The 14,707-nt window shown below is 50.3% G+C and overlaps 1 protein-coding gene across 1 annotated transcript; it reads left to right on the top strand.

Annotated features, from left to right (window-relative positions):
• The first annotated feature begins 465 nt into the window (after positions 1-465).
• Positions 466-14,483, top strand: FKBP4 (FKBP prolyl isomerase 4). The gene is made up of 10 exons (XM_083367684.1): positions 466-668; positions 1,797-1,941; positions 3,598-3,740; positions 5,327-5,447; positions 7,085-7,241; positions 7,402-7,492; positions 8,762-8,845; positions 10,705-10,890; positions 11,048-11,287; positions 12,489-14,483. The coding sequence occupies exons 1-10, from the start codon at positions 549-551 to the stop codon at positions 12,585-12,587; spliced, it is 1,386 nt and encodes a 461-aa protein (XP_083223810.1). The 5' UTR covers positions 466-548; the 3' UTR covers positions 12,588-14,483.
• The last annotated feature ends 224 nt before the right edge of the window (positions 14,484-14,707 follow it).

Below are 14,707 nucleotides of genomic sequence, written 5' to 3'. Positions count from 1 at the left end.
TCCCCCTGCTCCGCTCGGGAGCCCGCCCCGCTTCTCGGGCCGCTCTCTCCCCACTCCCTGCTTGCGCGCGCAGCTTCGGCCTCGCTCTCTCTCTCTCTCTCTCTCTCTCTCTCTCTCTCTCTCCCCCGCTCGGGAGCCCGCCCCTCTTCTCGGGCCGCTCTCTCTCCTCTTTCTCCACGCTCCCTGCTGCGCGCGCAGCTTCGGCCTGTTTTTTGTTTTTTTTGTTTGTTTTTTTTCCCCTCTCTCCCTCCCCCTGCTCCCCTCGGGAGCCCGCCCCGCTTCTCGGGCCGCTCTCTCCCCACTCCCTGCTTGCGCGCGCAGCTTCGGCCTCTCTCTCTCTCTCTCTCTCTCTCTCTCTCTCTCTCCCCCCAGCTCGGGAGCCCAGCCCGCTTCTCGGGCCGCTCTCTCTCCTCTTTCTCCACTCTCCCTGCTGCGCGCGCAGCTTCGGCCTGTGTTTTTTTTTTCCCCTCCCCTCCCCCCTGCCGCGCCGCCTGTTGGTCCCGCGCGGGCGAGCGAGGAGCGAGCGAGCGCCTCAGAGCGGCGGCGCCATGACGGCGGAGGAGCGCGGGGCTGAGGAGATGAGCGCGGCGGAGGCGGCGGCCACGGCGGCCACGGCGGCGGCCGAGGGCCTGGACATCACGGCCAAGAGCGACGGCGGCGTCCTCAAGGTGGGCGGAGGCGCCCCGCTCGAGCGCGGCCTGAGCGCCCGCCTCTCCCCGCCTCCCGCGCCAGCCTCCGCCGAGGCCTCGCACCGGCGCCCGGCCGCTGCAGCGCTGGGAACGGCCGGTCCGAAGGGCCGCGGCTGCCGGGACCGAATTCGGGCGGGCGGGGGGGGTCGGCAATGTGGGGGGGGCTGTTGGGGTGGGGGCATTTAAAGGGTGGGGGGCTGTTAAGGGGGTGGGGGGGCTATTAGAAGAGGTGGGGGGGCTATTGAGGGTTTGGAAGGGCTATTGCGGGGGGGCTGTTAAGGGGGTGGGGGGCTATTGGGGGCTGTTAGGATGAGGGGTTATTGGGGTGGGGGCTTTTAAGGGGATGAGGGGTTATTGGGGTGAGGGGGCTGTTAAGGGGATGAGGGGTTATTGGGGTGGGGGGCTATTAGAGGAGGTGGGAGGGCTATTGAGGGGGGCTGTTAGGATGAGGGGTTATTGGGGTGAGGGGGCTGTTGGGGTGGGGGCTATTGGGGTGGGGGGCTATTAGAGGAGGTGGGAGGGCTATTGGCTTGGAAGGGCTATTGTGGGGGGCTAAGAGGATGGGGTTATTGGGGTGGGGGACTGTTAAGGAGGGTGGGGGGCTATTGAGGGTTTGGAAGGGCTATTGGGGGCTGTTAAGGGGATGAGGGGTTATTGGGGTGGGGGCTGTTAAGGGGGTGAGGGCTGTTAAGGGGGTGAGACGGTTGTTGGGGGTTTGGGTTCTGTTGTGGGGGGCTATTGGAGATGGGAGGGCTATTGGGGTGGGGGGTTATTGGGAGTTTGGGAGGGCTATTGGGGTGGGGGGTTGTTTAAGGGGCTTGTTAGGGGATGCGGGGCTGTTGAGGGTAGGGGGGGTGTCAGGCCTCTCAGCCACCCCCTTCCCCCCCCCTTTTCTGTCTTCCTGGTCAGACGGAAAGCAGTCCTCTGCGTTCCACCTGCTCAGGACCTGCCAGCTCTCGCTTTGCAACCCCAGGTCGCTAAACCGGAGCGCCAGGCTCTCTCCTGGCACCATAAAAAGGGAGGTCCTGTCTGGCTTGGCTTGGTGGAGCGTGGCTTTCGGACGGGCACTCAAGTGGGCTCTGTTTCCTTTCTCTCTCTCCCTGGCAGGTGGTCAAGAAAGAAGGGACGGGCACTGAATGCCCCATGATAGGGGACAAAGTGACCGTCCACTACACTGGATGGCTTCTGGATGGCACCAAGTTTGACTCCAGCCGGGACCGGAAGGACAAATTCTCCTTCGATTTTGGAAAAGGTGGCGTCTCCCCCGGCTCCTTGGAAGTGGTGTCCGTCTCTCTTCTCAACTCGCCATTTATTTCTATCCCGCCTTTATTGTTTCAGAAATAGCTCTGTGCGGCCAAGACAGCCAACACGCAGCCGCCTCCTACGTCACAATAAATGATAACGCTAGTTGTCCTGTCCAGACTTCCACGGGGAATTCAGTGGCCGCCGTCTGTTCCACTGTACCGTGGACTGACTTGCACAAATACTTTCATACGATCGATACTTTTATTTTTTTGGACCGAATTCCGCCTATTATTTGATGGGGCCAATTGAATGTGATAAAAACCCACAAGCCAGTAAAACATTCATTCTCAAAACGCTGTGGGAAACGTAGGGTGATCTTCAGCTTCTTAAAAGCGTGGAAAGAAAAACGTATCTGGATGGTGAGATGAGAAATCAGACGGCAAGCTCTAGCTTGCCCAAATTAAAATCACGATGGGTCTTTTGAATAGTACAGGTAGTCCTTAACTTGCAACAGTTCATTTAGTAACCGTTCAGACTTACAATGTCAATGAAAAAAGTGACTTAGGACCATTTCCCACACTTCCAATCACCGCAGCATCCCCACGGTCAGGTTATCCAAATTTAGGAGCTTGGCAGCTGACTCATTTATGACGGTTGCCCTGTTCTGGGATCACGTGATTACCTTTTTGTGACCAGCAGAGTCGAATGGGGAAGCCAGATTCGCTTAATAACCACGTCACTAACGTAACAGCTGGAGCGATTCACTTAAAAACTCAGCCGAGAAAAGTCATAAAACAGGGCAATATTCACTTGACAAGCATCTCACTTAGCAACAGAAACGTTGGCCTCATTTGTAATCATCATCATCATCATCATCATCATAATAATTTTATTTATATACCGCCCTTCTCCCGAAGGACTCAGGGCGGTGAACAGGGCAAACATATAAAAATACAAAGATACAAAAGTTAAAAAAGAATTAAACACAATGCCCAAGCTAAAACAATAAATAGATATATTAAAAACAACAGTAAAATCCCAACCCATCCCCCATCAGGCCAGGCGGGATTGTTCTGAGTCTTCAGATCGCGTCGGAAGGAGCGAAGGTCGGGCGCCATCTGGAGCTCGACCGGCAACCGATTCCATAAATCTGGGGCGCCCACAGAGAAGGCCCTCCCCCTGGGGGCCACCAGACGACATTCTCTGACCGGTGGTACCATGAGGAGGCCCTCTGTGGGAACGCAGAAGTTAAGGACTACCTATACTGGGATGAACAAAGAGGGTGCAAATCAGGCCAGTAATAATTTCCTTATCGTGGACGAAAGATTCGTAATGCAAAAAGGACGTTTTGTCTCAGCCCTTCGCCGAACGGAAGCCGATGTTTGGGGCTCCTGCAGTTTTGCCTCCTCGCAGACAGAACGCAAGGGACAACGCCTTTTTACCCGAGCTGGCAGAAACGGCTTTGTCCTAGTTTCTCATCGAATTGCCCAGAAGAGAACTCTGTAGGGAAATGTTATATTTTTCCGACAATTCCTGAAGGGCGGGAGTCTTCTCTTGTTGCTGATAGTCGCCCTGCTTTTGAGCAATCCTTGCGGGAGATGCGTCTCCTCTTTCTTTAGAAGTTCAGTTTGAGTAACTGTCGTCTATTTTTTTTTGTGGTCAGGTGAGGTGATCAAAGCATGGGACATCGTTGTGGGAACGATGAAGATCGGAGAAGTCTGTCAGATTGTCTGCAAACCAGAATATGCCTATGGCTCTGCTGGCAGCCCCCCCAAGATACCTGCTAATGCCACCTTATTTTTTGAGGTAAGCTTGATGGACTACTATCTCTCGGCCTCCCCTGCCCCCAATCTGTTCTCTATTCCGCGGCCACTGTGGATGTATTGTTCTGTCCCAGCCTACTTATGTTACTTCACGAGGACAAACCCTTCTTTTAACAAGTAGGCTGGAAAACTAGCCCCTTTTATTTGAGTGACAGACCTGTTAATTGTCCCAAAGGCAAAACGGAGCATGAGTCAAACAGGAAATAGTTCACAGGCAAAGCAAACAAAACATGATCCCTTGAAACTGGAATCCTTTGCAAACGGTCACCTTCAGCAACCAGCCCTGCCCACACCTTTCCTTTTTATTAAGCAGCCCCAAGGCGTGGCTTCTCAATGCCTTTCTCCTCCTCCCTTGGAACTGCCCCATTGCCTCCCTCTGTCCTACTCGTGTGGCCTGTCTGCGTTTACGAGCGTCTATAAAGTCCTCCAGCTGTGCATCCTCCCCCCAGCACAGCTGGGTCTCAGCCTGAGCATGAGTGTAAGGGCCAGGCTCTTCATCAGATTGTAAGTCCTGGGGCTCATCAGAGCCTTCCTCTGACACTGATGGCTCCCCAGTCGTCTCCTCCTCCTCCTCCTCTGATTCCCCAGACTTAGCTGCCAGGATCACAGGCTGGCACAGAATCACAACATATATTTCTTCTCCCCAGCAACCTGGCCCAATGTGCCTTGTTCTCAGCCTTGCCATCTCCTTGCAGGGAACCCCCACCTAACGTTATACAGGTAGTCCTCAGCTTACAGCAGTTAGTTTAGAGACCGTTCAGAGTTGCAAGGGCCCTGGAAAAAAGTGGACTTATGGCCGTTTTTCATCCTTATCCCCATGGCAGCATCCCTATGGCCACCTGATCAGAATTCAGATGCTTGGCAACTGGCATGTGCTTGTGACAGTTGCAGTGTCCTGGGGTCACCTGAACACCTTTTGCGGCCTTCTGACCAGCCACGTCAAGGGGGAAGTCGCATCAATTTCGCCACCGTGTTATTATCATTTCCCCCCCGGAAATAAGACCCCACTGGAAAATAAGCCCTAATGAGCATGATTTCCCCCCCCCCCCGGACGGTTGTAATATTAAGCCCCGCCCCCAGTTAAGATCAGCCAGAGGGATGCATTTAGTAGCGTATTTCCCCCCAAAATAAGACCTAACTGGAAAACAAGCGCTATTGCGTCTTTTGGAGCAAAATTAATATAAGACCCAGTTTTATTTTTTTGGGGGGGAAAACACGGTAACTTTGACATATACAGTGATTCACTTAACAACCGTACAAGAAAGGTCGTAAAATGGGGCAAGATTGGCTTAACTAATTGTCTCGCTTAACAACAGAAATGTTGGGCTCAGCTGCGCTCGTACGTCGAGGGCCACCTGTGTAGTTTCTGAGTCCAAAGGTGGGGTACAAACCGAAGAAGCAAGCAGTTCTGTGATAGGGAATCTATTCCTTAAGTCAAACTTCTTTTCCCCCACCCCCCTTTGGTCGTTTCGATTGTGCTCCGGCTCGCTGTCGTGTGTCTTTCTGTTTAAGCCTGTGATCTGATCCCTCCTCAGTGGAAACCTTGCTTCCTCTGAATTCTTCCTCTAGATAGAACTTTTTGAGTTCAGGGGGAAAGACTTGACCGATGAGGAAGACGGGGGAATAATTCGGCGGATCCGAAAGAAGGGAGAAGGCTATTCCAAACCCAACGAGGGAGCCTTGGTCGAGAGTGAGTATCGGAAGAGCTGGGATGACTTAAAGCAGGGGTGGAGAACTCTGCTCCTTTGGTGGCCTGTGGACTTCAACTCCCAGCATGCCTGAGCCAGTCCACAAGGCCTGAAGGGGCCGTACTTCCTCACCCCTGATTTAAACGTGTGCTGGATTATTAATCCGGATTTCAGGGCCCTGAAATCCAGATGATTAATCCAGCATATGTTTACATCTGTAGAGTGTTGTGTTGAAATACAGGCAGTCCTTGACCTTTACCCTTTCAGCCAGATTTACCCAAGGAACAGCCTGTTGTGCAGATGTTCCCTTTTACTGCCAAACGCGCTCAATTATGCTTGTCACCTGAGATGATGTCTCAGCCATTTGTTCTTTCACTCTTCTGGGCATATCTGTCTTTGGGGCTGTCCCAGGAGGCAATGGACCATGCCTCCTTCCTGCACTTGCAGCATGCTGGGAAATGTTGATGTGACTCCTTGTACCTTTTGAGTGTGGCTCGCTGCAGCGGTGGTCCCCAACCTTACGAATAGGATAGGATAGGATCTGATAGAACATAGAATAGAATAAGAAGAATATAATTAGAATAGAATAGAAATTAGAATAGAATAGAGAATAGAAATAGAATGGAATAGAATAGAATAGAGAATGGAATAGCATAGAGAATAGAATAAGGAATATAATTGGAATAGAGAATAGAATTAGAATGGAATGGAATAGAATATAGAATACAATAGAACAAGAAGAATATAATTAGAATAGAAACTAGAATAGAAACGAGTAGAATAGAAATAATGATAGAATTGAAATGGAAAAGATAGAGAATAGAATAAGAATATAATTAGAATGGAATAGAAACTACAATAGAAATAAGAATGGAATTAGAATGGAATAGAATAAGAATAGAATAGAAAGTAGAATAGAATAGAGCAGTGTTTTTCAACCTTTTTTGGGCAAAGGCACACTTGTTTCATGAAAAAAATCACGAGGCACTCCACCATTAGAAAATGTTAAAAAATTTAACTCTGTGCCTATATTGACTATATATAAAATAATTTTCTTGAATAGGAATCAAATAAACACAAAGAAAGTATTTTATAATTACTTTTCAATTTTTCCCACGGCACACCAGGCAACATCTCGCGGCACACTAGTGTGCCACGGAACAGTGGTTGAAAAACACTGGAATAGAGGATAGAATAGAACAGACATAAGAATGGAATGGAACAGAATAGAATAGTAGAATAGAATAATAGAGTTGGAAGGGATCTTGGAGGTCATCTAGTCCAACCCCCTGCTCAGGTAGGAAACCCTATACCATTTCAGACAAATGGCTGTCCAGTCTCTTCTTAAAAACTTACAGTGTTGGAATACCCACAACTGCTGGAGGCCAGTTGTTCCACGGGTTAATTGTTCTGTCAGGAAACTTCTCCTTAGTTCTAGGTGTTCTTTAGTTCTTCCCTGCTTTACGGACCCGGGGGTGGGGCGGGGAGCAAATCGTTCCATGTGAGCGGCGAGTGCGCTCGTTCGCATGCAGCTCCATTTGCGCAAGTGCCTGCCGTAGCCCGTGGGGGTTGGGCGAGCCCTGCTCCACAGAACGAACGTCAGTAATCGGATCTAAATAGGCGCTGCTTTTCATGACAGTTGAGATTGAGGGCCGGCACGGAGATCGAGTATTTGACAAACGAGAGTTGCGCTTTGAAGTAGGAGAGGCAGAAAACTACGACCTTCCTCCTGGCTTGGACAAAACACTACAGAAAATGGAAAAGCTGGAAGAGGCTGTGGTTTACCTGAAGCCCAGGTAAGCCTTTTTGCCCTGAACTGGTCTTGGCTGAATGAATGTTTGGCGGCCAAGCTCGACTCTGGGGAACGAAATGATGAGGTGGCGGGTCCTGCACGGCAGACGCTAACAAGGGAGAACTACTTTGCTCCTAAAACATCTCGCGCGTCTCTCTCAACAGCTACGGCTTTGGAAGTGTCGGGAAGCCAAAGTTTCAGATCCCTCCGGATGCCGACTTGCAATACGAAATCAAACTCAAAAGCTTCGAAAAGGTACCTAAGGCTGCACTTCTGCAGGTGCAGAGGGGATGGGGAGACAATTGGCCTCAAGCAACAGGCAGGTGCTTATTTTTTTTTTTTTTGTAATTTTACTACATTTTTTTTTACCGAACCTCATTTGTTTTATTCAACTGCAAAGTGTACAGTTTACACATTGCGGTCTAATACACCATGCAGGTTTTTTCACGCAGCAACTTTGCTGTCGAAAGACGTTTGTTTTGTTCTCCTTGGTCCCATCGAGTTTTTAAGTTTGGGAGAAATCCAGTGGTGTCCACGCAGTAGGATTTCCTCTTTTCCCGTCACTTCTGCTCGGTGTGTGATCAAACTGTCCTTAATTATTCATTTAATTTGTACGACTGCCCATCTCCCCTAGGTGACTTTGGATAGTGAAGCGGGCTTAAAATGTTAAAGATAAAAATACAGAATGTAAATGTAAACTTAACGCGCACGGATAAAATGAAAAAGGGGGTACTTGATGACCAAAAAAAAAAAGGAAAAAAGTGATGAAGTACAGGTAGTCCTCGACTTACAACAGTTCGCTTAGTGACTGTTCGAAGTTACAATGGTGCTGAAAAAAGTGCCCCCTTTCCCCCACCCCAAGCCACAGCCGAGCAAGACACCTGCCCGCCTGGCGGTGCTCTTCCTCCTGTCTGAGGTTTTCATTGTGAGCATTTCTGTTGAGGATTGGCAGCATGGGTGGGGTGGGGGGTGTTTGGTTTTAATTGCCCCCCCTCTCGGCTGGGTGGTTGCAGCAGGTTTTGGTCACTTCACATGACCCTGGGACACTGTGGCCGTCGTAAATATGAATCCGTTGCCAAGCATCTGAATGTAAATCACAAGGCCCTGGAGATGCTGCAACATTCCGGCTGATTGGCGCTTCTTCTGGGCTCAGAAGCGCCAGGATCGGCGCTGAGCTCCAGCTGGATCCTGGTGCTGATCCTGGCGCTTCCGCTGAGCCCTGACAGCCCTGCAGCTCCAGCCGTCTCTCGCTCAGGCTTGTGCGGTGCTGCCACCGGTTTAGCTCCTTCCCTTCCCCCGCTACCACTTTTCTAGGGTGGCCGTGTACCACCTGCCAGGTGCCAATGTACCACAGGTGGTACCCGTGCCACTGGTTGAAAAGCCCTGGTCTATGGCTGCCTCTTGAAAGGAAGCCCTTGTCCAGCTCGCCTTCCGCCGAGATGTCGCCTTGCCCTGTGCCCTCCTTCCGCGGGCGGTCTTCCAGCCACGACGGTTGCCGATTTTGGCTCTTTGGTGTTTCCTCAGGCGAAGGAGCCCTGGGAGATGAACACGCAGGAGAAGCTGGAACAAAGCGGCATTGCAAAAGAAAAAGGCACCCAGTATTTCAAAGTAAGTGTCAAGGTCCCCGACTGGTGGATCCCAACGGAGTAAGCACCGCTGAGTTTTTCCGCTCTCTAACACAAAACTTGATTGAGTGCACCATTTTTTAATTTTTTTTAAAATTCCATTTATATCCCGCCCTTCTCCAAAGACTCGGGGCGGCTTACAAGCTTAGCAGTAGCCTTCATTCTATGTATATGCCTGCTTATTAGGGCTTTCACACACACCCCCAGTGGCATTATTACAAAGTCAGCTTAATTGCCCCCAACAATCTGGGTCCTCATTTTACCTACCTCGGAAGGATGGAAGGCTGAGTCAACCTTGAGCCTGGTGGGATGCGAACCTGCACTAATTGCAGGCAGCTGGAGGCTCTTTTGGCCCAGATGAGTAGAAAACCAGCTCTGGCTAACTGGTGCCAAATCCGTCTGTTAAAAGTATAGAAACTCTCCCCCCCCCCAACCTCACATTCCCCAATTAAGCTTCAGACAATTATTATGACAGAGGGTCTTCTTCGTGAACCCATCTTGAATGACCTTGGTTCTCAGGCATTGCAGGTCCGAACCTGCGGCCCACATTCCCTTCATTCCCCTTCCCCCCCCCCTCCCCAGTCTGTAGACAAGCTACGAAACGGCATCGGCTGAAAGCAACTCGCGGAAGCCAAGTTTGTGATGAGTGTAGCCCTTATTTTGCCTACGCTTCAGAGGTAAGCAATGGAGAAAGGACAGGAGGGGTGCGTGATCTGTGGAGTGCAAGACTCCGAAGGTTTAAGACAAGAAGCACTTCAGGAACTGTTCTAGAACCCATTTGCAACGGCTCAAAAGGCAGGTGGCCCTTGTTTTAACAACTGCTCAGTCAGCATCTGGTTTGAATTTACAATGTGGTGCACCTCCGGGGTGGAATCCCAAAGGTGGGTTTTTTTTCCCCACGAGGTCATTGGACTTGTTTTTTTCTTTGAAGACGTTTCGCTTCTCATCCCAGAAGCTTCTCCAGCTCTGACTGGGTGTTGGGGGAACAGGAGGATTTATACTCCTTGCAGACTGCTGGTCATTTGCCTCCTTTTAGAGTCGTTGAGGCCACTTGGAGGCTTATCTGTGTCCTTAGTTGTCCCAAAAGTGCTTTTTTTTTTTCAAGAGGCAAATGGACTTTCCTGATTTTCTTTGAAGACGTTTCGCTTCTCATCCCAGAAGCTTCTTCGGCTCTGACTGGATGGTGGGGAAGGGAAGGATTTATACTCCTTGCAGAAAACTAGTCACTTGTCTTCTTTTAGAGAGTCGTTGAGGCCACTTGGAGGCTTACCTGTTTCGTCAGGGTCACCTGAGTGGTGCAAATGGGTGTGGAGCCTTCTTGGCTGCAGGATGTTTTTTCTGTCCCAGGTCCCTTCACTGTTGGAGACAAGCACAGGCGGTTGGGGACGAGTCCGTGTGGTCTGCGTCTCAAACTGAAGCGCAGGTGGTCTGCAATGTTTTCTGGAAATCTGTTCATTTTCCCCGCACCCTTCGAAGGCAGTTTATCCCAAAGTGCACAGCTAGATGTCCATGGAGATTCTCAGTCGTCCAGGTCACGGCTGTCCCAAAGGTGCTTTGTTTCCAGGAGGCAACTGGACTTTCTCGTCTTCTTTGAAGACATTTCACGTCTCATCCAAGACGCTTCTTCAGATCATTTCCCCACCATCTCGTCATGGTGGATGGATGAGAAGCAAAACGTCCTCAAAAGAAAAAAAAACACAAGAAAATCCAGTTGCCTCCTGAAAAAGCGCCTTTGGGACAACTTAAGATGACCTGGATGACCGCATGTCCCCATAGACACCTTCTGGCTGGAGGTTTGGCTTTTGGTCTCGCCCCGAGCTGACACCGACCTTGGTTTTCCAGGATGGGAAATACAAACGCGCCACCTTACAGTACAAGAAAACCGTATCTTGGCTGGAACACGAAACCGGCCTGTCGGATATGGAGAAGACAAAGTCCTTGAACTTGAGGCTGGCTGCCCACCTCAACTTGGCCATGTGCCACTTAAAGCTGAAAGAGTATTCCCAGGTCTTGGAGAACTGCAATAAGGTAAATGATGTTGCTCTTCGGGTTGAACACTTAACTCCCTCGCAGTTGGTCTCCTGGAGCAACTCTGAAGTGTTCCCGCCCCTGTTTTGCTGTGGGTCAGGCCTTCGAGGGTCTGGGGGCAAAGCAAAACAACCCGCTATCCTAAAATCGTTTGCAGGCCCTGGAACTGGACAGCAACAACGAGAAGGGTCTCTTCCGGCGAGGGGAGGCTCGGCTGGCCATCAACGACTTTGAGCTAGCCAAGGCGGATTTCCAGAAGGTGCTACAGCTCTACCCAACTAACAAGGCAGCCAAAGCCCAGCTGATGATCTGCCAGCAAAAGGTCCGCGAGCAGCACGAAAGAGAGAAGAAAATGTACGCCAACATGTTCCAGAGGCTGGCGGACAAGGAAGCTAAGGTTAGCACTCCGGGTGGAGTGAGGATAGGAGCCTTGGTGGCCCCCGGGGGTTAGAAAGCGGCATTGCAGGTCGACTCTGCCCACTGCCAGCAGTTCGCACGTCGCATTGTAATCGGCAAGAGAATTTGGCACAGGGAAAACCCAAAGGGCACCCTTTGCACTTGCAAGGGGGGGCGCTTGGAGACAGAGTGAATCGCTCGGCTTCCGAGCACCCCATTTGCAAGCAGACGAAGCTTCCGGTCTCCTCCTGGGCGAAAAGGGTTTAGCACATCCAGCTCACCTGCCTCCTCTCCCTGCCCTCGGACTTACCTGCATTGCGCCAAGGAGCCGGCGGGCTGTGGCTGCTGCTGGACATTGTCAGCCTCCGTGCACACTCTGCCACTTGTCCTGGCCACGCTGCCTACTTATTTCTGGGGTAGGACTTATATTAGGCCCACCCCCAAAAAATCAGGCTAGGGTTGAGTTTTGGGGTGGATCTTACTTTCGGGGAAACACGGTATTTTTTGTGTGTGTGTGGTGTGTGTGTGTGTGAGGCAGCTGTCCTTTTGTGCCTTCCACCATCGAAAGGAGGAAAGTCCATGGTGGGTGGATCCTGTATCTCAAATAACTGCAGGAGTAGTTATGTCCCAGGACTATACTCCCAGGTTAAGGTCTGATGTTACCTTGGTCCTAATGGCGAAGTCTGTTTTTTTTTTTTTTTGCCAGCTGGGTGTTCCTGCTAGTTCCCCCCTCCGCGTTGACTGTGCTACCTTCCTTTTCGTTTTGTGTTGTGTCCAAGCCTCGAGGCACTCGTTGTTTACCCTGGCCGCTGCTTTCCTTGCAAAAGGACCAGCCTGCCGTTAAAACAATTGACGGCCTAAGTTCCAGAGGTCACCTACCCGGTTGGTTAATCGATAAGCTGGTTAATCCATTACCCCACACCTTTGCAAAGGAGGTACAACGATGTCAAAAGAGTGGTCTTTTCTGTAACTTCGTGCACAAGACGATCCAGGAATGAACTCCTGCTGCGTTGAAGCAGTCATGTGTACCCCGTCACACCTGTTGGGACCTCCTTAACAAAGCTGCCTCTTTTCCTGGCCGGGCACTGTTAGCTTTGCAATCCCAGGACATAAGAAGCCTAGTGAACACACCCACACCCCTGTTCCAAATGAGGAAAAAAAAGAGACTTATTTTGGTTTTTCTCCTAACGCTTTTTCTCCAGCTGGGAGCTGACCCAGGATGCAAAGGAGAGGCGGCGGACCTGAAAGAGGGCAAGCAGAACGGCGTGGAGGAGAAAACAGAAGTTGACATAGAAATTTGAGGCCTGAGCGTCGACCCGTTAGTTTTCTAAAACTGAAGAATTTCCAGTGAACTAGACCTTTATTTTTCTATCTGATTACTCAGTAAGGGGCAGCGGCTGGGGGGGGGGGCTGTTTAGTGTCTCCGTAGGGAACGGTGGCAGAGCAGGGCCAAGTTAACGTTTGATGTGTTATTTATTCGGTCATGCATCCTTACTCTTGTGGTTGTTGATTCTTGAAAGTTTCGTTAGGATCTTTTCCTCTTTTGAGTTTCCTCTCCTCCCTGGCAATCTTTCTCAGGTTCCAGCTTGGCCTAATCAAATTTCACATTTTACTCCTCTCACCTCCTTTACTTTTTTTTTTTCTTTTCAAGTTTTAAAGAAAGTTTTATCTGCACATGCACACAGCTATTGCATGAGGGGCCTAAACGCACAACAGATCCCTTCTGCTGCGGCCTCTCCCTCCCTCTCTCTTCCTCCTTCTCTTCTTCTCCTTTTTTTCTTTCTTTCTCTTTCTTCCTTTTTCTTCCTTTCTTTCCTTTTTCTTTCTTTCTTTCTTTTCCTTCTCTTCCTTCCTTTTCTTTCTCTCTTCCTTCTCTTCCTTCCTTTTCTTTCTTTCCTTTCTCTTCCTTCCTTCTCTTCCTTTTCTTTCTTTCTCTTCCTTCTCTTTCTTTCTCTAGTCTGTCGATCTGGATTCTCATCTCTTCTGGACAGGGACGGCCATCCCTTCTTTTTTTAAGGGCTCCTCTTTTGCCGGCTGCATAAGAGGAAGAAACAGACCACCTACATCTTGAGCAGGAAACTGCCAAAACAGTCTGTAAGGTGGTAGCCCTCGGCCTGTAAAGAGAGATCTTTAAAAATCAGCAACGCCAGAGTCACTTTTAGCGAGAGACAAGTTTGATCAATTGACTCTCTCTCTCTCTGCCTGGGGCCTCAACCAGCAGGAGCTTTGGGATAAAGAGGAAATATCAAAGTGCAGACAAACAGCATCTGGGCCAAGTTGCAGGTCACACACAAAGCCTTGCTGCACCGATGTTCCATTTTTTGGAAGGAGGCCACCTACAGGCCATAAGCCTGAAAATATCTGCCGGTCACAGGACATCCTTTTGTGCTACCCGTCAGAAACCCGCATCAGGTCAGAAATGCGCTTCTTACGGGAACCTCCATTTAGCGCAGACACACAAAGATAGATCACCCCTCACTAGGCCATTGGCCCAGTTCCACAACTCCCTGCCCACAGCTCACACCAACAGTTCGAGGTTTCACTCTTGTTCAGCCAGGTGGGAGAAAGTCAGATCACAAGTCCAACTGCTCAAGAAGTCACAAAGGGTGAAAAAACAACAACAAACAACTCGTTGGAATAAAAGCCCAACGCAGGTCGAGGAAAGATAATATTTTAGATATCTGATCGGAGCTGATGGGTGGGGCAATAGGACCGGAATTTACACTTCCAGCTCAGTTGGGCTCTTTGGAAAATTGGACATTCGCGCCTCAGAGGTAATTGGGAAGAGGTGCGTCAAATCTCGGGAGCATGACGCCGCGCGCAGAAATCGGGGCTCTGTGCTCGCAGATTTGAAGGACCCCTTCCAAATTGTCATTGCCTGGTCTTGTTGCTTCACCGACTAAGTCTGAAAGGTGATGTGTGCGGATCGCCCAAGGGCCGAGCTCTGGCTGTTGGCCTTGGAATATGTTGCCACCCATCCATGCGTTCAGAAAGGGCAGCAAGCTGTTAGGCCCAGGCAGTCAAGAGGGAGATGTTAAGACGGACGGATGGAGCGAAGGCTGTGTGCATAAGTGGCGATGACTTCTGAAAGAAAAGCAGACACCGATGGAGTCGTTTCATGATTGGCTTTTTAAAGCAATTAACGCCAACAACTGCTCTGTTTTGCCTATTATGCAGATTAAAACTATTAAATCTCTGCTGCGTGTATGTGATTACTGGGCTGGGAAGATGGCTTTGGAAACGGCTTTCCCCAAATTCAGCCGCCAAGAGAAAAAACTAACGAGGAAGGATTCCCTTCTCTTTTTAAGGTGCGGTTGCACCGGGTTAGGCCCTGGAAGTGACCCTGAGACACAGGAGTGTGGGGTTTGCCTGGGTCCCCTCCGCCTCTTTGAAAGAGCAGCTGGCTTTACGGAGTCTTCAT

The sequence above is a fragment of the Vipera ursinii genome (genome assembly GCF_947247035.1).
Source record: "Vipera ursinii genome assembly, chromosome: 7".
Taxonomy (NCBI): domain Eukaryota; kingdom Metazoa; phylum Chordata; class Lepidosauria; order Squamata; family Viperidae; genus Vipera; species Vipera ursinii.
Note: the sequence above shows the minus strand (reverse complement) of the source record. Positions and strands in the feature narration are given on the sequence as shown.